General features: G+C 37.3%; 1 protein-coding gene across 2 annotated transcripts in view; it reads left to right on the top strand.

Annotated features, from left to right (window-relative positions):
• The window catches only part of LOC107589630 (EMILIN-1-like), a 27,152-nt gene extending 1,239 nt beyond the window's left edge, over window positions 1-25,913 (top strand). Inside the window, exons 2-8 of one of the 2 annotated variants that reach the window (XM_016278129.1) lie at window positions 16,389-16,511; window positions 19,053-19,264; window positions 19,687-21,816; window positions 22,237-22,299; window positions 22,678-22,695; window positions 23,052-23,186; window positions 23,309-25,913. In XM_016278129.1, the coding sequence (XP_016133615.1) occupies window positions 16,389-16,511; window positions 19,053-19,264; window positions 19,687-21,816; window positions 22,237-22,299; window positions 22,678-22,695; window positions 23,052-23,186; window positions 23,309-23,631 (3,004 nt within the window). In that variant the 3' untranslated portion in view covers window positions 23,632-25,913. Of the gene's footprint in view, window positions 1-16,388; window positions 16,512-19,052; window positions 19,265-19,686; window positions 21,817-22,236; window positions 22,354-22,677; window positions 22,696-23,051; window positions 23,187-23,308 lie in introns of both variants that reach the window. The other variant, XM_016278128.1, reaches the window with a different exon arrangement.
• Window positions 25,914-26,033: the final 120 nt, after the last annotated feature.

The raw sequence follows: 26,033 nt of genomic DNA, 5'->3' as shown, positions 1-26,033 counted from the left end.
ATATATATATATAAAAATAATAATAATAATTATTATTATTATTATTACTACAGTGATGTATATAAAAGTAGCATATTATTACTTTGATACCATTACCTTGGTTCCACAATAGATAGATAGATAGATAAATATTTTTAATTTTGGACAATCAAAAAATCCAGTTTAGTTTAATTAGATGTGACTTTTTCAGACAAATCAAACTTTGTTCTGCATCTACATTGCACAGAGGGAGTGACAGATGACAGACAAATAGATATATAGATAAATAGACGGAATACTTTATAAGTCTGGGAAGTTACAGATGTTATGCATTTTTCTGTTTTTCCATTTATTGAGGGAACATTACCTGGGGGTGCTTTAAAAAGCAAATGTGCTTTTAAATGTGTGGCACAGATGACTACATGAAAGCAAAATCTCCCTTTGTCCGACAGTGAAACGACAGGAGGTGCATTGCTGTCCATCCGAACAGCTAATTATTATTAGTTTTGTGGGACCCTCGTGATTTCCAAAGCCTTACAGAGCATGGTTATACGTATCACCACCTTGGTAGTAATTACACTAAAATCACCTTCATTTATCTGTCAGTTTGTTGGTTTTTCAGTTCAATGATCTCTCTCTCAGTCACACACTCTCTCCGACGTTGTTTTGACTGTGATTGTTGGGGTGTGAACGGGAGAGGTTGTCCCAGCTCTGACTTGCAGACCGGGGCTTCCCCCTTCTTCTGACGCAATGCTTTCTGAAGGGTGGACAAACACGCAGGCCACATGCTAATGGACATGAATTATGTCCTGAAATCCATCTAAACAATGAGTAAATAAAGATTAGTCATAGAAATTGTTCATATACAGCCAACTGAGTCCGTCTAAACAATTTTGTACTTACAAATAGTTCTCAAATATAGTCTGTCAGATTCGTGAGGTAGCGAAGGGTGATGTCTATGATGTGAGAACCCTCAGTGCCAGCACTATGAAGTATGTAGTGAAGTATGTACTGCCTGCTTGAGAAATCTGAGTCGAGTTACTGGGGATTAGCAGCCTGTTTGAACTTTGAGTTACAACAGATGTAAAAAGTATTCTGCGTTTTGTGTATTTATTTTATGGAAAGTGAAAGAGCAGGAAGGATGGTGAAGAAGTGTGAGATTGAAATCAAGGGAAGAAGTTGTTCTTTTTCTTTTAATGTGGAGAACTCATCTTCTCTCTTGTGGCTTTTTCTCCTCTGGTCTTCTAAATGAACGGATTGAAACATTTTGACTCGTGTTGCTTGTATCAAATGTGCATTTCCAGGGAAAACCGCAACACTAATCAAATTTATTAAGGAATGTATACCTCAAATTTAGCAGACATTTTATGCTAAAAGATTCTGAAAGATGAACTTTGCGAGAACTGGAGCTGCAGCTGCCAAACATGCGAGCACCTAAATCACCTCTTTCCTCTAAATTGTAGGCATTTGGTAAGGAACGCTGCCAGGTTTTTGCGTGTTGGAATACATCTCCTAATATGATTGTTTTGCTGTGTGTTTATCTACAAAATCCAGCACTTTAAGAGGATACAGCATGTTTGTAAATCTAGCAAAATATGTGGCGTTAGTGATGAAAATTAAAACGAAATGCTGGTTCATATTCAGACTTTTTAATATATATTTATATGCTCCAGTATAGATTAGTACATCAAATTTGATTGAACCTATGGATTAGCTCAACTCTTCAGTTGGAGTTTTGGTCTGGATCTGAGCCTTAAGGGAACTAATCTTGGTCTGGGTCTTGGAAGGTGTGGTCTTGACTCCAACTAAGGTCTTTAGATGATCTTGTTGATCATTGATTTTTATCAATCATGGATTTATGTAGTGAAGTGTTTTTTGAAATTAAACTCACTCAAATCCAGCAAAATCCATCTTTGTGAAATCAGATGTGAACTTTGCACTCCATCTAAGAGGGAATGGAAGAAGTTAATCAGCTTTGAACTTAATCTTATTTTCAACATATAAATGAATTTTCCTTTATCAAATCTCACATTGTATCTCCTGTGCTTCAGAATTTTCCAGGTGTAAGGATATTACCTTGCAGTGCTCAATGTACAGTGAACAGTGTTGTGCGACTTGAACTTTCAACTTGTTCTGCCAACCTGTGAACTTGAAGGAATAAAGTTCACCCAAAAATTAAAATTTGCTTACCCTTAGGCCATCCAATATGTACAGTATATTTGGTTCTACTTCAGAACGTATTTGGAGAAATTTACCATTACATCACTTGCTCACCAATGGATCCTCTAGAGTAAATGGGTGCCGTCAGAATGAGAGTCCAAACACTTCAAGACGTTCATTGATGGACTGGAGTGGTGTTTATTACTTGTGGATTATTGTGATGTTTTTATCAGCTGTTTGGACTCTCATTCTGACGGCACCCATTCCCTGCAGAGGATCCACTGGTGAGCAAGTGATGTAATGCTAAATTTCTCCAAATCTGTTCTGAAGAGGAAACAAACTCATCTACATCATGGATAGCAAATTTTTTTTTTTTAAATTTTTAGGTGAACTTTTTCAAGCAAAATATTATTGAATAAAACATATTTTTAAAGTCTTATGCAATAAACAATGTCTGTGTGTGTCTTACGACCATAGACAGAGACATTGAAATGGTTTGGGTTGTGCTGTGGTGTCACAGCATTTTAGAAATGAACTCTGCTGATTTACACATGCAGCCATAAAATTGAACCTTTTTCTGCCAAACCAGAAATCAAAAGTCCACGCCTGAATGTTGTGTCCACTGCTATTCAGGAAATCATGCTGGACAAGCTTTGATGGATGCCCTGAAGACTGGATTCCCATGTCAAAATGGCATGAAGAAAAATATTAAAGTGTGTTATATTATATATAAGTCTATTGTAGTTTGTCTATTTTTTATTTGTTTTATTTTTGCGTTACATTGCATTACATTGCATCAATGAGAATTCGAGGGAGGGAATGTGCTTAACGATAATGAAAATGTCATAATGCAAAAATTCTTAACAGTCTTAAAAACAGGCTTTGTTTTCATGCAAAATATACTATATAATATAATATATATGAGATTCACCAAAACACATGTGTGCACTCTGACTCATAGAAGTAGCAAGAAGCCGGCCAATTCGATTGTGATAGTACTGTTGATATTTGACCATGCAGTCAACATCAGACAGTCTGTGGGTGTCCCATTTAAAGATGACAGTCAATCATGGCCAATTTTTCAGTTATAAGTTTGTTTCCCAAGCCAAACACCTCTGTGTTCAAAGCTCTGTTGGTATCACTATACCCAAAGGCCTGATTAGATACTGACAGAAGTAAGAGCTTCTTAATGGGATAACAGAAAAGTGGTTTTCATTTAATCTATTTTTGCATTAAAGCAGACTAATGGGGGCTGTAAATTAGATTGTTTATTATTAGTTTATCCAGCCATCTACTTTTCAAAAGTGTTTCTCTTGTAACCCAACTACCTTAGAATGGGTTGATTGTTTTTAGTCAAAATTCAAACCCATTCAATACATCTTCGTTGAATGTAGATCTCATACATGCATCCTTATTAAAGTGTCCATCATTTGTCCCTTTTTATTCCGTCAGGTCTTCTTTGATGCAGTTCCATCCTTAGTATTTTGCAGATGTTTCTTTCTGCCTCTTGTCCTGGTATTTCAAGAGGGTTTAAGCAAAGATTAGCCTCAGTGGATGGAAAGTTCCTAGCCCTTGACTTGGGCTTTTTGAAGATGTGGCAGTGGTTGTGAGGCCAAAAGCTGCCTGTGGGGGTGCCTGTCAGTCTCGGATTAATCCAGACCACCCCACACCATCACATGCAGACAGAAAGCCCTCACTCAAACAGCGGCCTCTTCACAACAAGAGGAAATTCCTGTTGTGGATGATCAGGTCTCTGGGCTCTTTCTGAAAAAAACACCTCTGATATGCAAAGTGCTTCCTGTGAACAAGTTTGTGTTTGACAAGGGAAGCAGTTAGTGAATGTTAATGGATGTTAAAGACATGCCTAAATGTCTGTCATGAATGATTGCTTCTGGATGACAAGCTTGAATTGGATTGTATCATAGTGGTTAGGTTTAAAGCAATGATTCCAGTTCAGTTATCTTTGTTAATGTCTTTTGTCTAACTTTTACATCATCCCAACTTACAAACATGTGTTCTAATAATGTGTTGCTAAAATTTCCATTTATTTATGAAAACATTACTTCTGAACATTCTCTGAACGTTCAAAATGTCAATTTTTTAAGGTTCATTGCTGTGTATATATAGCTGGAATTGTGATTACAGCAGCTTAAAAAAGCAATACCAAACACGCAGTATTTTGTAATCAAGATAGGATAGCAGTATTTATCAGATAAATTAGATTTATACATTTTTGAAGAAAAAAAAGTTGGCTCCATGAATGATAATAGAGTGTTATGGAAAATTATCAGGGTGTTGCTATAAAAATGTAATTATTTTTTTTCAGCTAGGGTGCATTAAATCGATCAGAAGTGACAGTAAATATATTTATAAATTTTATTTCAAATAATCCTTAAAAATGCATCATGGTTTATACAAAAATATATGATTTCTGAAGGATCACGTGACGCTGAAGACTGGTGTAACGGCTGCTGAAAATTCAGCTTTACCACCATAGGTATAAATTACATTTTATATTATATTAAAATAGAAAACAGCTATTTTTAAGTGTAATAATATTTCTCAATATTAATGTCATAATACATGAAGCCTTGCTGAGCATAAGGCACTTATTTCAAAAACATTAAACGAATCTTACTTTGTTTTAAGGACTGTTTCAGAACAAGTAAAAAACAGACTAATTAAAAACTCAAGAAGTCATGTAGGTGTTCGTCAAATAACTAACCAACACGGCACCATTAATTTCACTGAGGAGTAAATTCCACTAGCAGATTTGAATCATATGATACCATGTCATTTCTGAGAAACCTCACAGATAAATGTTTTTTATGGCGATGATGTGCAGATGGATGTTAAATCCATTCATATCCTCAGTAAAATTCATTTACATGTGAACATCTGACTGCAGAGTTAATTATGACAAAGAAGAATGAGAGGTCAAAATTGCTGTTTGATAATTTTGAGTACAGAAAGAGCTTGAAAAGTGAACATATCTCAAAGGTTTAAGGGCACAGAGGACAGATTAAATCCAAAAAGGGCATGAAGCCACATCTGTGGTACGTCTGCTCATAAGGCATGTTCCTTCTCCTTTTGCTTTAGTGGCGTTCCAAGTTGAGATGCCACAGATGTGCTGCTGCGGTCAAACCCCTGCAGAAACCGCTTTCCTGTAACAGGAGCGAGTTACAGTACAACCACAGGGAAACATTTTTCCCACGAGCTTGCCCTTCCAGCATCAAATATGTGGCTCGTTTGGTAAAAGAGTGACCTGACATTTACTGGTGCATTACTTATAAGGGTAATCACAACAGTGTGGCTTATCTGAAAATCAGAATGAGACATAAAATTGGATGTGAACACCAAGAATATCTAAATATTGTCTTGAGCAGATAAGAGTGGGGTTAATAGGACATATGTTAGTGGTGGTGTTGGATGTTGTGGAGGCTGAAGTCTTGTTGCTTATTCTGGCACAGTGTGTGACTTTTCCTACCTCTGCTTTATTTAAGGAGGTCATGAAGAAAAGCATTTTGTTTTAGATATTTAATACGTTCTGGAAGATTTGAATCGCAAAGGGAACTTGTAGACATCATTCTTCTTTGTGTTCTCATCAAATAAAACTTGACTTTACCTTTCCTTAGCACATTATGGCTATTATAGCTGTTTCTTAAAGTTGAATTTTGTATTTTTTTATGCTTTATTTTATCTCAGCTTAATATGCAAAGCCATTTCAAGGTTGATTTCCACAAAAAGTGGCATTGTCATGAAGAAGTCAGAAAGAGCTTTATTGCCAAGTATATATACACTGTAAAAAAAATCCGTAAAATTTACGGTAAAAAAACGGCAGCTGAGGTTGCCGGAATTTTACCGTAAAAAATATGGTAGCAACATTTTAGGTTTTACAGTTTTAACTTAAATTTGCAGTTAAATACCGTATTTTCATTAACTGATATAATGTTAATATACCAACCTATTGAAGTACTGAAATCTGTTTTGCACCTTTGTAATACACTGATAACCACCAAATGCAGGTGGTGATGAGAAAGTCACATGATGAACCAAAGCCCATCACAAGCAACTTTTAGATAATAACATATATAGAAGGTGCACAGTGTCATTCACACAAACACCAAACACCATCATGGTAACACATGAAACTGAAATAATGCAATAAACATTCATTTAACAACATTAGGTGTAACACATAACCCTAATATACAAAACTGATAAGAAAAAACTAAGAAGAAACATAGTTATTTCAACAAAAAAACATCAAATTTGAAATGTAATGCAGGGAATTCTGGGAATGTCAATTTACGGTTATTCACTGTAAATTATACGGTCTTTTTCACTTCCAAAAACGGTATACTACCGTAAAATTAATGTCCAATTCATGTAATGTCCAATAGTTTTTCACCGTATAGAGTAGGGGAATTTACCGTTAACCATTTAACAGGTTTTTACTGTAGCATTTTTACAGTCTTTTACCGTTAAATTCACGGTCCTTTAGACAAAAATTGTATGTGCAGGTGTGCTATAGATGGAATAGAATAAGATGTAGGGATAGACTAAGGTGGGTGGTATCAAATAAATATAAGTGGTATTGCACATATTTTTATTGCACAATGGAGAGAGCATTTAACTGTTAATGAGGCTATTTGTGAAGATTATAACCTGCCCTAACAGGAGAGTATATTTAAAACATATCTTAATACATAGCTTTTATTTGATTTTTACTTTTATTATTTTGATGTGAACGCCATTGTTTTATTTTTCATTGTGAAAGAAATTCATACTTTTATTCAGAAAGTGTATCATCAAAAGTGACAGTAAAGATATTTATAATGTTACATAATATTTATATTTCAAATAAATGCTGTTCTTTTGAACTTTCTATTCATAAAAGAATTCTGAAAAATAATTATTACAGTTTTGCTAACCATTTAGCAACCATTTTCAACATAATATGAAAATAAATATCTAAAATATTTTATAATATCATTTAAATATAATAATATTTAAAAAATAAACATTTAAAATACAAAGCAGTAATTTTAAATTGTAATGATATTTTTAAATATTACAGTTTTAGCTGTATTTTTGATCAAATAAATACAGTCTTGGTGAGCACAAGAGACTTATTTCAAAATCAGTAAAAAACATCTTACTATATATATTGCTTTATTATTATTATTATTATTATTAAGCTCTCAATGAAAACTGTCCCGTTATTAGGTATCAGTGTTGAATGGCAACTCTTGCAACACTTGATTGCATACTTCTTGTCACCTGTTACCTTTTCAACAGCAGTCTACATTTGTTCAAACACTACTAGTATAACTCAGGTATGATAAGAGTATGGTTTTTCAAGTGAATATTATGAATATTTGCACTTTCAAGAAAGTATAATAAAACATTTTTAGTTTTTAATGTTGCGTAAGCATACTGAGTGTTTGCTAACAGATGAGTGAGTTTGTCTACAGGCAGCAGTGTAATCTTAAATTGCTGTGCTGGAAAGAACTGCCTCACCGTTTGCAAAAACAGCCATAATGAGGGCTGTTCCCACATGATACGGCATGATTGCATTTTGGTGGTGTTTATAAACAGAGCTGGAAACCATTGGCAACAACAACACTGTGCAAATTCATGTAGTGCCTAACAAAATCAGTATTGTGCCTGTGGGTCAGTTTTGATATTGTATCTCTGTATCAGTGTTTTTGTGTGGACATAGTTGGAGTGGACAAGTGTTCCAGCCTGGTGCCTTTTCGGACAGTCAGACGAGCATGTGTCCCCTCCCGGGGAGAGACAAATCAGCAAGGCTGTAAAAACAGGCTGCCCGTGCAGTCACAGCTGCTCTGACCACTTCCTATTGCAGAGGTCAAAGGTCACGGTGTGCGGTGCACTGCCCGGGCAGCATGCAGGGTCACTCGGAGGGGAAGATGTGTGGGTAGAGACAGGAAAGAAGGAAGAACTAAAGAAAAAGCTAAGTGCATGATGATTGAGCCTTTGTGTTCATCACTGGAGTGCAGGAAGTGAAAATTGTCAGGCTATTAAGTAAAACAAGAGGGAGTTTTATGTCATTGTGTGTTTTTATGGAGTTCGATATCAAAATAATTTCTTCACTGAGAATAGTATCATCTCTTGATCTCTCTCGCTTTTCGGTCATCTCTCTGTCACACATTCACTCTTTCTTTATTTGTGTAACTTGATAGTGTGTTTCATTATGCAGAGTATGCAGAGGCACGATATTGATGGATGTGTAATTGTGTTGTATAATCTCCAAAACCACAATTATCAATTATGTGCCTTCTTAAAGGAGTAGTTCACCCACAAGTGAAAATTGTCATCATTTACTCACCCTCATGTCGTTCCGAACTCAAATGACAGTTCATAGTGTCTGTTGAGCTCCAAAACGGACAAAAACAAAACACTATGAAAGTAGATTATATGGCTTGTGTGCTATATTAAGTCTTCTGAAGTCATATAGCTTTGTGTGAAAAACAGACTGAAATATAAATTGTTTTTACCAAAAAAATCTTCCCATCTGCTTTTTATTCTGAATACATATACAGGTGCATCTCAATAAATTAGAATGTCGTGGAAAAGTTCATTTATTTCAGTAATTCAACTCAAATTGTGAAACTCGTGTATTAAATAAATTCAATGCACACAGACTGAAGTAGTTTAAGTCTTTGGTTCTTTTAATTGTGATGATTTTGGCTCACATTTAACAAAAATGATCATCAGTCTTCCCCATGATTGTGTAGCCTAGTTAACCAAACTGAGAGACCATTTTGAAGGCTCAGGAAACCTTCGCAGGTGTTTTGAGTTGATTAGCTGATTGGCATGTCACCATATTCTAATTTGTTGAGATAGTGAATTGGTGGGTTTTTGTTAAATGTGAGCCAAAATCATCACAATTAAAATAACCAAAGACTTAAACTACTTCAGTCTGTGTGCATTGAATTTATTTAATACACGAGTTGAATTACTGAAACAAATGAACTTTTCCACGACATTCTAATTTATTGAGATGCACCTGTATATCAGAGCTACAGTGAAAGGGAAGATTGTCAGTGAAAAACTTTTTGGAAAAACGTGACTGAGGCGACATTTCTGCAAAATGGTTTTAAATTGCTTCTCGTAAATTTCGCAACACTTTCAAAGTGAAATGTCTAGTGAGTGGCACTAAAAGTGCGTTCAGTTTTATCCGAAATGAGTGAACAGCAATCTTGCAACGTTTTATTATGTTAGTTGTTGTACGTATGCCAGCAGTTCAGAAATAAAATGTCCAGGAAGTGGCAATAAAAGGCTAACATTCTATCGTGTTTGAAAATTAGAATCAGAAATAACATACTGCCTACAATAAATCTAACCAGTAGTGTTAACAACAGTAAATATGGGATGAAAAACACATTTGCTTTAGCAAACATGTCAATTTAGCTTGCTTCTATAGCAGGGGTGGCGAACGTCGGTCCTGGAGAGCCGCAGCCCTGCAGAGTTTTGCTTCAACCCTAATCAAACACACCTGAACAAGCTAATCAAGGTCTGAAGGGTTACTAGAAAGCTACAGGCAGGTGAGTTTTAATTAGGGTTGGAGCTGTACTCTGCAGGGCTGCGGCTCTCCAGGACCGGAGTTCACCACTGCTGTTCTATAGGCTTTCATCATGACTTGTATTTCATCACAGATCATGCACTGTGCTAAAAATAACTGTTTATTAATCGATAATCGGCCCCTAGTAATCATAATTTGTGTGAAAATTAATAAAAGTTTTTGGTGTTTTCCTGCCACTACACTCTAAAAAATGCTGCACTGGGTTGTATTTAACCCAGCATTTTTTAGAGTGTAGTGGTCATTTCAGCTGGAAACAGCAGTGAAATGTACTGTATGTATAGTTATGTTTTTGGAGTTGCAAAAATGTAGGTACAGTAGAGGCACATTTTTTTCCAATGAGCCTGGGTTGAAAAAACTGCTTCTGTGAGGTCAGATCCACACACAAAGCCTGTATGCGGCGAAGAAGACATGAAATATAGCACGTATGTCAGTTGGACTACTTAAAGTTCTCTGTTTTTTGCCCATTAGAGCCTAACATAAGTGGTCACTGAACAGTTCTAAAAGAAAAGTTGCAAAGAGTTGTGTAAAGTTGTGTGTTCTTCAACATTCCTTGCGCTTGTGTTTTCCTCAGAAATCATAGAGGTTTGAAAAAATATGAGATAAGTAAGATGAGTAAATGATGACTATATTTTCAGTTTTGGGCAAACTCTTCCTTTAAATTTCCAAAATGGTGCATCTGTCCCATTGTAGATTGTTACTAGAGGCTATATTTGTTGTGACTTTTCCATGAAGCCAAAAGGTGGCTTGGTGGAAAGATTCCAAGCATGTGAGGACAATCAGAAGCTGAAGTCTGAGGCAACTAGTTTTGCATGATGTCACCTACTGCACCTCACACACCAAAAGAATAAGAACTGTCCAGCCTCTGTTAGTAGCCTCTACATGTGTTAATCATTGCCACTTTGCTCTATGACTCTGTGTAAACATATCAGTATTAATCAGTAGACCAGGTGGGAGAAGAGGCCTCGTGTTTTCTAAAAGGGTGGGGGACATCGTCATGGCACTAGCTGCAGGATTACAGTTCATATAAGAACCGGTAAGACCCTGAATTGAGGAATATCTGAGGTGACACGAGTATATAAGAGTTTCCAAAAACTGAAGGTGATCATATACGGCAGCACTCATAGAAAGTTTGGAAAGCTATTACATACAACCGTTCAAGAGTTTGGAGTCAATAATATGATTTATTTATTTAATTTTTTTTGGACCTCAGTCGTGGTATTGAAGGTGGGAGAGAGCGCTGTACATTCACTCTCCCCACCTACAATCCCTGCTGGTACGAGACTCGAACCCACAACCTTTGGGTTATGAGTCCGACTCTCTAACCATTAGGCCACGACTTCCCCAAAAAGAAGTTAAAGACCGTTTTAATGTTACAAAAGATTTAGCTTTCAAACAAATGGGGTTATTTTGACATTTCTAATCATCAAAGGATCCTGAAAAAATATATGTAGCACAGTTTCCACAAAATATTAAGCAGCTCAACTGTTTTCAACATTAATAATCAAAAGTAATATTTCTAGAATGATTTCTGAAGGATCATGAGACACTGAAGACTGGAGTAGTGGCTGCTAAAAATTCAGCTTTGCATTACAGGAATAAATTACATTTCAAAATATATTCAAAACAGAAACATTTGTATTAATATTTCACAATATTACTGTTTTTACTGTATTTTTGATCAAATAAATGCAGATCTCAGTTTATCACAGGCATAAAGTGACAGTTTTACAAAATTAATACTTTTATTTATGAACAAACTTCAATGACAAAGACATGAACAAGATATCCATCAGTGTGCATAATGTAAGAGCCATATGCTAAAGGAATGGGGATACTGTAGCTAGGTTTTGGTATAGTTCAATTCATTTTAAATGAGTTAAATTAGTTTTGTCCTCATTAAATGGCTCCCTAGATAATACACTATTTCTGCTGTCCATTCTGCTCTGTTGTTTTAGGTTTACTGTAGAAGGTCCAGGAAGTGATATCATAAGATTCTGCAGCCTGTTACACATGTGTATATTTATTTACTCAATCATTTCAGACACATTAATCAACACATGAGTGCCATCGGACATGGTTAAACATGGCAAATGTGCAATTGGACAAATTTTTATGTCCATATTGTGAATCACTTGGGAGGTTTAACGATTGTGAGTGTAGGAAGGCTGATATTTTTTGATTGAATGTTTCTTCAAAATGCTACATTCTTCAAATGTAATTTCTGTCCTGGGAGAAGCAATTACAGCTTTTATTGAGGGAATGTTCGGAAAAGAGTGTTTTCAGCAGTGCTGAGGAACAAAGAGATGACTGTATCTTTACACCACATACTCTACATTGGATTAGGTCACATTTCTGACAGATAATTAGAGAATAGTGTGTGTGTGTGTGTGTGTGTGTGTGTGTGTGTGTGTGTGTCAGAGATGCAGGGACAGAAACAGCGAGATAGTGACTTCCAAATGTAATTTATACACCCTTGAACGGCTCTGCAAGAAGAGAGTGATATTTGTAAGGTCTTTTACATTGACTTTCATGCATTCGGGAGACAGTTTTATTCAAATTGACTTACATTGTGATCAAGGTATACATTTCACCAGTTCATGTATTCCTGTGAATTGAACCCATGACCTTGATGTTGCTAGCGGCATGCAATAATGTTTGAGCTTCAGCATTCCTCAAAAAATGTAACAGAAAACAGTGTAAACTTATGAATTATTGTCGATTTAAGGGTGTGATTTTGCCTTTTGTAATCATGTGATGTGAATTTATTTAAAACCTTACATGGTCCTTATGATTTTTAAGCAAACATCACACAAAGAGAAAGTAACTAATTTGAATTAAACAGCAGATAATCAATTCTAACATTTGTTTATCATCATCTGCAACTTAAACACATGCTAACATCTCAGAAAATGTTTCAAGATGCTTTAAACGGCAGAGTGGGTTTATTATTTAGCCTTATGCTCTTCGAAAATTCTGAAGTCTTATATTTCAACTCTTTTGAGTCTTTCACTGCTGCAATGAGTTTTTAGATCCAAGCAGGTGACATAATCATAACACCAGGGTAAAATGACTTTCTTACTCTGAGACGTGCTTCTGTTTTAGCATATTTCATTTATTTTGTCATGTTTTTAATCTCAGGCGATTATGCAGATGATTTTTTTAAAGCCATGACGTTTCTACATGACTAAATTTTTACTTCACTCTTAGCAAACCCATTTATTGCAGTCACTTATGACTATAAAGTCATTTATTTTTGGAAAACAGAAATGATGTAATGGAAAAATATGAAAACATTTTGCATCGCAGGGATTAATATCACTTTTTGTATATTGGAATCAGCTCTCATTGGTTCAAATGGAGGCTGCACACACACCGGGATATGTGTAAAGCTGCCAAATGCACTTTATTGTGTCCGCTTTTCCTGTCTTCTCTCATATTTTCCATTCTTTTTGGAGCTGAAACATGCTGAGAGTCTTAGTAAAGTCATGAGCTGCATGAGTGTTCGATGAAAACGAGCCCAAAATGATTCTGCATGACAAATCCGCTAAGAATGTGGATCATTCATGGCTGGCTGTAGCGGCCTGGATTTACTATGGTCTGGTTCACTCCAATCAACAGTTGAAAAACAAATAGTGGTGGGCTGAAGCAGCCTGACAACTTTGCAAAATCTTTAAACCTAGAAAGCTCCTCGCATGAACAGCTAGCATTACATGTGGTATTGTTATGTGGGCTACGTATTGAGTAATGGATTGCCCACCACTTAACACCATAAATGAGATACAGGTCACTGAAATCAAAACCTTGTTGTGTTACGATTATGGATGGAAGCAGATTTGACTGGACACAGCTGTGGAAGTTATTAGTAGTAATGGAGATATAAATGACAATGGAAAATCAATTGGAAAGCATTTTAATGCATTACCTGTTGAAACAATAATGTTGCCTCGAAAATATTAAAGGGGTCATATGATGCGATTTCAAGTTTTCCTTTCTCTTTGGAGTGTTACAAACTAGCGGCATGCAATAATGTTTGAGCTTCAGCATTCCTCAAAAAATGTAACAGAAAACAGTGTAAACTTATGAATTATTGTCGATTTAAGGGTGTGATTTTGCCTTTTGTGATCATGTGATGTGAATTTATTTAAAACCTTACATGGTCCTTATGATTATAATAATAAATCTGGCGCTTCTGAATCAGCGACTGTAAGTATGTTTTGTTACTAGTTTAAGTATTTGCTATTGACTGTTCAAATGCGGAGTTTTGCACAGCGCAGAGTAACGCGTTGTGTGTGTGTGTGAGGGGAACAGGGTCACATCACAGGAAAGTGAACAGCCGGTCAGAAATCATAGCACGTCAGCTGTCTTAACCACGGCTTGTGTACTGCATCATCACTGTGTCTGTCACGCGACTCTGTTCCCCTTTCGGGCTTGAACTGATGGTAAAACTAAGGACATTATTAACTGTCTTGATATTTACTTTGAAAGCTGAAGCGATTATGGTAAGGGGCGTTACATTTCCGACGCGTGCTTGTGGTGTTCGGCCAATCACAATGCACTGGGTCAGCTGGCCAATCAGAGCAGACTGCGCTTGTCAAAGGAGGGGGCTTTGTAGGAGAGGCGGGGCATAGAGGACCTACAATAATGTACAGTATTTGAAAAATAATGTGTTTTTTTAACATTAAAGCATGTCAACATTCTGTTACACCAAATACACAAAATAATGATCTTTAAAATAGCATCATATGACCCCTTTTAAAGGATTGTCCCATTTTATTAAAAATAGCCAATAGGCTTTTAGGCTACTTCCTAGTCATTTCTTTGTAAAACGAGAGACTTTCTCGTTTTACAAAGCTTTTGATTGGACAAACATCTGTGTAGTTTAACATAAGCGATGAATATTTATGATGTTTTTTCTGCGTATATTCACTAAAAATTAATTTTGTCAATGTTTAGAAGCACACTAGCATATAGATGAATTCAAAGCTAACAGATATGGACTAAAAGCTACAAAACTCTCTTTCAGTTCTTTGAAAGGTGATTCTGGTTTGTACTTGTTGGTCAAAACACTGCATTTTTTTTTTGTAATTCATTATAAACATACTTTCGTTTAGCCAGCACAGATTATGTCATGGTGTCATTACTCTGATCTAGCACCATCTGTGCTTAATATCGAAGGCCAAAACATGAAATTGTGCTGATAATACGTGTGAGCATCCCAAGCAGCTGTGGAGACAGGAAATCCACTGTAGGTCACCGATGAATCGTGAGCAATCAAAGCAGGAGTCAGGTGGTAATGGTCTCGAGAGCATCCTCATGGAAGATGTCTTGGGGGAATTAAGTGGTTTTTCCATGAAAAGCCATTTGTTGACTAACTTCTATTACGTAATGCATTTGCAAAAGGAATGGGTCATCTGTTGGTTACTTCTTTGGCAGTGACCTTTTAGAGTCAACTGTCAAATTGCAAATAAATAAATAAAATTACGATACTATCCATATAGACCAAATGGGAAGTCATTGTAATGCTCTGGAAAATATCAATATGTACAGCTGTTATCAGTGAATGAGAACCCTTTAGTTTTAATATTTCTCTTGAATTTAAGATAAGACTTCATGTTGAACATATTTTAATGCATTATTATTTATATATATATATATATATATATATATATAAACAAAATGTATACATATATTCATATTATTATTCATTTTAATATTGTTTATTATTACTTATAATAATGTATATTATATATGAAATGTGCTATATAATCTTGCCTTGCAGTCATGAGAGGTGGGATTTTTAACTAATGAGATTTCACTGTGGGCAGCTCCTCTAAAGTAGAAAAGAAAAGATGGAAAAAATTGTCCCGTTGCTTTCTTTCTTACTTGTTGCAGTCATGGCTGATATGGACCAAAAGCAGTAGGAAAAAACACAGTTAATGGAGGGTAATACTGTCTATTAAAATGGTTGATGTCATCTCAACACTGTTTGATCGTCATTTCTGATAAGCTGTCTTATAGAGAAATCAAAACTTTTGCATGGGGCCACATTTGGTACAATCCATTCTGAGTTTATTCCTAATGAGAATCAATGATATTCATTGTCTTTTTAGCAGCTGCACACGTGGTTGTCTGGTTTAGCATGATTCAGATGCATTGGAAATCACGTGTTTAGGTGGCCTCTGAGAAGAAACTATGTGGGTTTATTCTGAAGAGACACAGCATGAGTCAAATGTGCGCTGATGGCAATCTTTATTGCAATGGTCCGAGGTGTAACTTAAGCTTAATTCATGAGCGAACAACTGCAGAAGACAAATCGCATCTGCGTTACACACAGCAGACAATCATGTCGTTTGTTGCTCTTACTAGTAGACTAAAACAAAACTGGGGCTAAACATAAGATTAGATAAGTGATGCATCCAACTCACTCTAACTGTAGTCAGCAGCATGAAAGCCATTGTGTATTGTAATAGACAAGGCATGATATAGCACAAGTTGTACATTTGAAAAATAATTCTAGTAACGCTGGACATGGCAGATCGGTTTACAGTCTTTTGTTATAAAATCCACTATGCTATGCTACATTCAGTTAGTCCAGCCAATTCTACAAGTATGCTAACTACATGTGCATTTCTTTTTACAGAAACTGGTGTGCGTATGTGGTGACCAAGACTGTGAGCTGTGTGGTGGAAGATGGAGTGGAGACTTACGTGAAGCCTGACTATCAGCCATGTTCCTGGGGCATTCAGTGTGCCCGTGTTGTAGTGTAAGCACTTCCTTTTTATCCGTATCGGACTTTTGTTTCCTCTCTCTAACATGTTTAATCTCCGTTTTATTTGTCATACCCAAATTATACAATGATTATCGGTATATTCGGTATACAGTAGATTTACTGAATAGAAAGTGTTGTTTGTGTGCCTATCAGAGCATCAAGCCCAACAGATGTCTTTTCCAAACAATGAGCAATTTGCTCCATTTTATGGTGTTTCATAAAAGGCTATAACAACGCAATTTTGGGCCACCAACAAACCAGCTACCTAAAGCAGTATTTCTCTGTAACAGGTGGCTAAGACCAGCTAATAACCAGCCTGGACTACTTAGAAGCCAGCTAACATAGTCAAAGCATAATAGTGGGCGAATTTGTTTTCTGTATGGGCCGGTTGCATCAGCTGTGTTGCAAAGTTGCAACATAAAGGGACACTAAGTTACAACATTTGTGTCATTATTTCATGATTAAGTAACATATTTCAGTGGAAACCAGAAGTTACAGAGGGCAAAATTAACCTTACCAGGAGAAACTGAAATTCAGAGGACATCTGCTTAAAATTTGAAGGCTGCTGTTGGATCACTGAAAGTAAACGTCATATAATGTGACTATGCATTACTTTACAGAGCCTACGAGCTACAATCTGCCTAAAGAACAAATGGTGCAACTAAATTAAGTACAGAGCTTACACCGTCCAAGTAGTTGCTAAGTCTCTCGTGTTGACTTTATGTTCCAGTTTAAGAACTTATGAACGGCTCGTGCAACCCACCCTAATGTTTACACAAACCGTATGTATGATGTTACTTGCTAACATAGGCAGAACAATAAACAGTCTGTTTTTGCATGTGGCATGATCAGGCCCCAAAGTTGGGTACCATTAGCCGTATGTTATTTAGCTTAATGCTAGTTGTATGCTACTTTACCATGACACTTTAGCTTATCCATCTTACACATCTGTTTGTTGATATAAACATGCACCTATCAGACTTCAAGTCAGTCAGAGCATTTAAGGTAAAAGCAAGTCTGTTTTTCTGACCTTTATTTTAGTGCACTCTAAATAAGTGGAACCATTAGGTACTACATTAACTAATTTCAGCCAGGAAACAGATGTTGAAAGTTAACATCATCATAACATTCATAGACACTAGAATATATACCACATCACATTTTACTGGAAATATGATTCATTAAAGTCTAAGAAACACTAAAAACATTGTGTTTACATAGTAAAGCTAATGTCAACAAATGGAGATAAATAGAATGTAGTTTGAGGATGCCAGGATTAGTAAGTGTGTGCAATTGTGAGGTGGTTTCCAGTTACTGGAAACGTACTGAACTCCAGCTGGAAAAGCTTAATCCAACTCCTTTAGATTCAGCACACACGCACTGCTACAGTATGTATGGAATGAGGTGGCATGTCATTCCAAACACTACAACCAGCGCGCCACAGGAATTAGGCTTAAAACCTACTAAAATACCACCACTTATTTTTAAACTCACCCAGTAGAGTATGGTGACCCCTTTTTCTCCTTTTTTTCTTCTCACGGGGGTCATGGAACAAACAGAGCGTGGAGACATGAATTCAGTGGCTTAAGAACTGTAACCAAAAGTCCTGGGGGGGAAAAAAAAGCTGAAATTGCTTCCTTTTGCACCTTAATATGGCGCTGATGTATAGGTTCAAGGCTAACCGTGATGTTTCACTATATATTTGTTTATTTGAATGACACAGTGAACTTGAGACCTAGACTACTGGTCAGAATTACAACATAAATATAATGTCTCTGATAAGATGGTCTTATACAATCTTTCTTAGAAACCCCTAACCATGAGTATTAAACTTCAGCAAGTAGATTTATAGTTTCTGAATGACAAAACATACAAAAGGTCCTATAGATTGAAGGAGGGATCCATGCTATATTTAAGGATATGCACTGTTTCTACCATAACCCAGCCCTTCATTGAATAAGAGGTTTATACAGCTGGCCGGCATATGTCAGTGTAGCAACTTGCGAAAGTGGTATGTGGTAGTGGTAGTGCTGAGAATTAATTTTGAAACATACAGTATATGCTATGAATGTTTTTCTCCATTCTTGGACCAAAAACTGCATGCAATACAGCCTGTGCTTTTCAAGTGTATGTCGGTATATGTGGGTCTCGCTCTGAGAGCGACACGCAGAAATTAATTTGTTGAGTAGTGAGTTTTGCAATACAGCACTGTTCCCAGAAGGGATCGGTTTGTTTAAAGTGAGAGTCTGTTTAATGTGGAATATATTATACAATATACAGAATAGTGAATAGTAAGGTAATGCATGTACTAGGCCTGGATAGTTTTTGTTGTTTTAGATTGTATTGATTGTATTCTTTGTAGTTTGTATCATCATATAATTTGTATTGTTTGATTGTTTCTCAGTCCCATGTATTTCATAATTCAAACTAAACATTGCAAGTCAGGAAACACTTAGGCATGGCAAGATTTATCACAGCAGTGTCCAAACTAGGAAATTTCAAGCTTTCATTCAAATGGTTTTCATCTGTTTATAGGTACCGGACCTACATGAGGCCCAGATACAAAGTGGCTTACAAAATGTTAACAGAAATGGAGTGGAAGTGTTGCCATGGATACAGTGGAGAAGACTGTAATGATGGACCAAATGGGGGATCTGATACTCAGATCTCAACAAGCAGACCTTGGCCTAGACCACAACCAGGACAAACTGGAACTAATTCCGGTCATGGACAGAGCGGAGGGAATGGTAAGTCAATGTTTTCTCATGGTCCTCACACTATGTTGCAAATGTTTTCAATTAAATTTTAACAAGGTGTTGCACCAAAAAGTCTATCACTGATTGTTTTTAATTTTGGAGGATACCAAAATCCATTGGTTATATTTGGATGTCTTTGTTGGCTGTAGTTGCTCACGCAGTTGTCTAACAATGTCTGGCCTTGTTGATGTTCTCGATTCTTCCATACCTGCATCTTCTGCATCTTTCAAGCACATCCAAATATAACTGAGTCTTTACAGAAATACCCCCAAAATGTTAAAACTGGCCACTGGAGCAATGTTTTGATTGTCAGAGTTGACAGGACTGTGAATTCTGGGTCTGCCAAACTATTGCTAATCTTTAAATAGCTACTGACTATCTTAAAATTACCATTGTGTTTGATATTTGCCTAGGGAGAGGTGACAATGACAAGATGAAGCAACTGGAGGACAAAATCCAGAAGTTGAACAAAGACCTAACTGACCTGCAGTCAACTCTGCGTGGCATGAATGAAAGATTCCAAGAGGAAATGCATAAACCAGGTTTTAATAGTGGCAAAACACCAGCTGATGCAGCCCAGCCTGAAATGAAAGAGACCATCCATAACATTCAGACCAAGCTTGATCAGTTGGACAACCGTACTCAAGCTCATGACAAGACTCTAGTCAGCATCAATAACCACCTCGTGAATGGAAAGGGAGAAGGCAATGACTTAGACTTTGGGGGAGTAGGAGGAAACGGGTTCAACACCTTGAAGGAGGAAATCCTCAGAGAGCTTGAACGTCGAGTGACTCTTTCATGTTCTGCCTGTCAGTCTGGAGTGGAAGACTTGAGAAGGCAACAGCAACAAGATCGAGAGAGGATCTTGGCTCTAGAAAAGCAGATTAATGCCATGGACCAGCGTCACCGCCAGACTCTTGATGGTTTGCGCCGAGACCTCAGCCGGTCTCAAGGCTGCTGTGACACTGTAACAAACCTTAGTAGACGACTTAATGACATGGATAGGAAGATAAGCTCAACGTCAGAGGCCTATGACAAGCTTCAGGATCGTCTGAATAGGGAACAAGGAGGAACTGGAGGCGGTGGAAATTTTGGACAAGTTCCTATAATGCCAGAAGATCTTTTCAATGATAATCTAAAAGACCTGGAGAGACGGCTCAACAACACTGTCCAGAAGGCAGAGGAAAACTGTGCTTATATGGAGACTAACATACAGGACTCATTCCAGCAGGAACTCAGAAATCTTCGCAATGAATTCAATAATCGTTTTCTTGACCAGGAATACAGGATTAATGACATGGACCTTGATATAGGAATCGTTAAAGAAACTGTATTTGATCTTGATAAGCGCCTATCTCGGCTTGAGAATACAACATCCTTCATAGACAGGAAGTTACGCGAATGCTCTGGGTGCTCAGGCTCAAGTTCTGGGTCAAGTCCAACCGGTGGTAGTGCGAGCCCTAGTGAGACAGTGAAGTCTTTGGAGTGGAGAGTCATTGCAAATGAAGATGAGATCAAGAGGTTTGACACACGACTCAAGGATCTCTCTGTGTCTGGTTATTCTCTTGAAGATAGGGTCATTAACCTCAGCCATGATGTTCGCAAGATCAAAGCACTAACTGGAGACAATGGGGAACACTTCAACAGGATTGTCATGGAGATTGAGAACTGTGACGTGTGCAGCACAGTGGAAGATGACCTAAAGAAACTCAAGAACATCACAAACCATGCCATGGACAGATGGCAGAAAGAAATGAACTACATTAAAGGTCAAATTGACTCTGGTCAGACGGGTTGTGTGGATGTTTGCTCCAGTTTGCAGGATGAGATGGATCAGTTGAGACAGGAGGTACAGAATTGCAGTGGTCAATGCAAGACCAGCCTGAATACTCCTACAGGAACGGAATCAGGAACAGGTCACCTGGATGACCCACAGAAACCACTGGATGGATACAGTGTCATCAGTAGTAATACAGGTGACCTCAGGTCAATTCAGGGAGAACTGTCTGAGGTCATCTTAACCTTCAGCTCCATCAATGACACACTAAAAGGTCTGGAGCATGTGGTCCAGAAACACGACAGTGTTATCACCGATCTTGGAAACACCAAAGACAAAATTATTTCTGAAATTGACAAGATCCAGCAGGAAATGACAGAGCACATAGAGGATAGCAGGATACGTTTTGACAATGTGGATCGAGATGTACATCGCTTTGGGAATAACTTTGTGGTTGAGATGGGTGACTGCAAGAGGACCGGCGATGGTCTGGATAAGAGGCTCTCTAAACTCGAAGTGGTTTGTGGTCGGCTTGACTCTGTCTCAGAAAATCTCCAGAAGATCAAAGAAGGCCTGAACAAACACATGTCTAGCCTGTGGAACTGTGTCAGTGGGCTAAACAACACAGTGATCTCACACAGTGGGTTCATTGAGATCCTCCAGAACACACATCTGGATGATATCCATGGCAACATCAAGAGACTCAATTCCTCAGTGGACCACATCCTCAAGGAGTTCCAGAGCTTAACTGAGAATGACTTAACAGGTCTGACTTAGAAAGTAGAAAGTCAAACTCTCAAACTCAAACAAATGTTTTACTAACATTGCAATTTGACAGCCTGTAAGAACATATTCTAAATTTCCAGCACCAGTAACTAACATAGCTCTGACATTTTAATGGATATCAGGGTTGTACACCATTCTGAATTGAATTGAGAATGGATTCCATTTAATTTAATCCATAATGCAATTCCCAGAGTGTATTACTTTGTTGAATGTCTTTGAATTACAATTCAGTGAACCTCTCTTGCTGTCATTCCTATTCAAATTCCAATTCAACTTCCTGTGGGGTGTGCCTGTTCAATTCAAATTTACACACATTCAAAGGAAGACGATTTTGAAATTTGCACGACCCTGATGGATATGAAAAGACAAACTCTTTTAATTACTTCCTTTTTCATTATAGGTTTATCTGGACCACCAGGTCCGCAGGGAGAAAGAGGGCTCCCAGGTCCACAGGGACCTCCAGGTAAATATGGACCACCAGGTATTCCGGGCTTACTTGGGCCAAAAGGACCTCCTGGTGAGAAACCTTGTTTTTGTCTAAGGATTAGTGAAAATGTTCACCCAAAAATTAATATTTTGTCATTATTTACTTATTCATGGTGCTTTTTGGAGCTTGGCTGTATACTGTACTTTTCTTATATGGAAAGCAGAAGCTCAGTTTCTTACGCAAGATCTCCTTTTGTGTTTCATGGATGAAAAAAAATTACAAGATTGGAATGACATGAGGATGAATAAATTTCAGAATGACAATTGTAATTTTTGGGTGAACTAGACATTTCATATTATATGACACTTGCACCATATTTTAAAGTGACTCACATTTTGCTTTCTCCTATTATAGGTCTCAAAGGAGAGAGAGGTATGTATTTAATTTGCTTTTAATTCTTTCAGCAGCCATATCCTAGTCAAACACTGAGGTTATTTTAATGTGTGCCAATGTTTGGAATGAAGGCAAGAATTCAGTGAGATGTGTAAAGTGTCCTTTTGCATTAAAGTCAGCGATTTTTCTGTCTTAAGTGTTGCACCATCTGTTCAGTTGTTATTGGCAGTACTGGGTCAGTAGTTGAGCCAAAGGTCAGCAGCTGATAACTAAAACTGGTTGTGTAAACCATGTCTATATAGGGATCAATTTAGGGTTAAGAACTGACGATGTCAGCAATTTGAAAACACATTTTAGAGCTTTCTTTTAAAAATGTACTGTTGTGATCATTTCAGGTGTGGCCGGCGCAGATGCCAACATACCACGTCTTTCCTTCTCAACAGCTCTCACAAATCCCATGGTTACATCTGGAACAATCATTTTTGATAAGATCTTGGTAAATGAAGGAAGCTATTATAATCCACGAACAGGTAATCTTGGCACTGCTGACAGACAGTCTATTTGCAATTCTACTTTGGCATGAAGCAAAAATAATGTGGAAGGATGGAGCCATGGAAAACTGTATACATGTTAGTTTTTTTCTTGAATACAGGTATCTTTACTGCACCACTTGATGGACGCTACTTCTTTAGCGCTATCCTGACAGGTCACAAAAATGAGAAGATTGAAGCTGTGCTCTCCAGGTCTAACTATGGCATGGCTCGGGTGGACTCGGCAGGTTACCAACCAGAAGGGTTGGAAAACAAACCCATGGCCGAAGCAAAACCAACACCAGGTTCTCTGGCTGTCTTCAACATCATCCTGCCCCTTCAGGTGGGCGATACAGTCTGCATAGACCTGGTCATGGGCAAACTGGCCCATTCAGTGGAGCCTTTAACTATCTTCAGTGGTATGCTTCTATATGAAGATGTGTAGTGGTCTTTTCAATGATTAGCACTGAGACTAATCAGAAGACTAGCAAAACGACGGGGCTAGAAAGAGACACTCTAAATGACGTTTATCCATCTGGCATGGCGATGCACACGCTGTGCATTGATTTTTCTTCAGTATCGTATCCAAATCTACGGATGTTGTTAGACCTCCTATGAACTCCTTGAACAGAGAATATAGTTTTAAGTGGAGGAACTGTTGCCCTCGATATGTAATCCTAACCCGCATTTTGGAGAAGTGTTGTAACAAATACTACTGCAGGTTTGTGCGACCATTGTTGACGATGTTCTTATTGAGATATTTCCATGTTATATGAATCACAGACATGAGTCAAGAGTAATCTCTCATGCACCGAAGATGACTGTGAGGTCTGTTCGACTTCCCATGTATGCCACTGCACGGTAAAGTACTCTTCTGCCAAAGAGCTTGACTCGCAGTCAGGGTTATATAGGTTAGGCTGATGGGTGTGGAATTTGGGAGATCTGATGAAAGGAATTCATATTTTTGCTGTGAATGTTCAAATCCTGTGCTCCTTTTTCTGCTTTGAGTCAAGGCATGATCTTTAAACGTACCATATGTGCCTTAGTTTGACTTCTTTCCAATTCTTTTATATTGGAAGTGCCAAGTTTTCCAGGAGTAACAGCCTGCTCTTGCCAAAAATGCTTTACTTAATTAAATATGTGGTTGGTAGTTAATGATTTCAGGAAACATTGAATATGTTATCCAACCTGACAATCAGTGATGTATATCATTGCTTTCCATTGCAAACTCTGCCTCTGGAAAAGAGATGAATGCAATGAAATCTTCGTTCCTCAGGCACACGGTTTCCACAGTGGCTTATCTAACCAACGAGAAAGGGCTTTTTGTACATGCATCATCCTGCATTTTGAGATCCTGTTGAAGCATTTATAAAGACATCAGTTCTACTGTAGTGGAGAACCGTTGCATTTTGCTCCATATTCATATTCTCAGCCTGAGCGCTCAATGGAGATTATTATCAAACAGAGCCTGTCCTTAATGTGGTTCAACAAAGTGCCTTTGAAGAATAACAAAGCTGAGGATTCAGAGGGTGTCCTACATCAACTCCTTCTGTCTGTGTGGTCTCGCTTGAATGTTTACTGTACAACAGCCCAAAGAATTTTGAACTAAGCGGCTTTTGCTTTTTCTTGTTTAAAACATGCTTGTGCAATTTCACAGCACGATGAGAGAAAAGATCTCAGTGTGTGTAACACTATGAATTTTCAGACTTCATATGGTCTAGAATGTTGAAAATTAAGGCTGCTATCTTTTATGTGCTGTTTCATTCATTATTTTTAGTTATAAAGAGATTTCCCAGCTCATAAAATGGAAGCTACGGCAGCAATGTAAGCATTAAAACATCTATTTACATGTAAAAGAGACCAAATCTAAGATTTTATAGTTCCCTCTCACGGTTTAACCTGTTACCTTGAATGTGTACATTGGCAACACGTGTGTTTCAAATAAAGATATTTAATTTTACACATTTTACTCTCTGCTGAACTCAGTGTTATAGGGTTTTGTCAGGTATATTGGATTACTTGAAGACATACCATTTAATTTAGCACCGGCATTGTTCAAAACACTAAGCAGACTACTGTTCATTGTCTCAAACACAATGAAGAGTGTTTGGTAGTCAAGAACCGTAATTCTGTTGAATAGAATTCCAGTCAGTGATGGATGGTGCGATTTTTGCCACTGTCTGTGACTTCTCTATTCAACATGGAAAAAGAAGTCCATACTGGAGTTGCTGGATCATTTGTCAAAGCAAAATGTGATTGAAAACATTGTTCTCAAATAGAAAGCCCCACTGTTTCTGTTTTTAAAAATAATTTTTAGAGGCATGTGCACAGAAACGCTGTGATTAAGAAGAGGAGTGTACAATGCATTTAATTTTCTACATCGCAAGCCAGAGCAGTCGTTCGGAGATTGGCTTGTGATTTAATGGAAAAAAAACATTTCTGGGTGTCCATCCATAGTCATACTGGGATGTAGTTTTGGTGAATAATGCCTTCTGTTTGTCAAGTCACTGGTGTCTAGACAAAGTGTTGGCGTGTGAACCTCCTGCCCTCATTCTGATATGTGCCACCATGGGGAGTTTTCATGATTAAAAAAAAAAAAATTCTCAATTTCTTCATACTGTATTCCTGTATTGCTTTTTCTACTTTAACAACCCTAAATCCAGTCTGTAAGGAAGGTCAATCTGTTTTTTCCTTTCTTTGATGGCGTCAACATGAAACAGCATTCATAACCCATTCTATTTTTGTAATGAAACATTTCCAAATTAAATAGAATATTCAAAGTAAATGTAGGATGAAAAATGATTTTATCCACCAGGAATGGATTGGATTGTCCAAAGTGCGAAATGG

The sequence above is a fragment of the Sinocyclocheilus grahami genome, unplaced genomic scaffold (assembly GCF_001515645.1).
Source record: "Sinocyclocheilus grahami isolate Dianchi unplaced genomic scaffold, SAMN03320097.WGS_v1.1 scaffold118.1, whole genome shotgun sequence".
Taxonomy (NCBI): Eukaryota; Metazoa; Chordata; class Actinopteri; order Cypriniformes; family Cyprinidae; genus Sinocyclocheilus; species Sinocyclocheilus grahami.
Note: the sequence above shows the minus strand (reverse complement) of the source record. Positions and strands in the feature narration are given on the sequence as shown.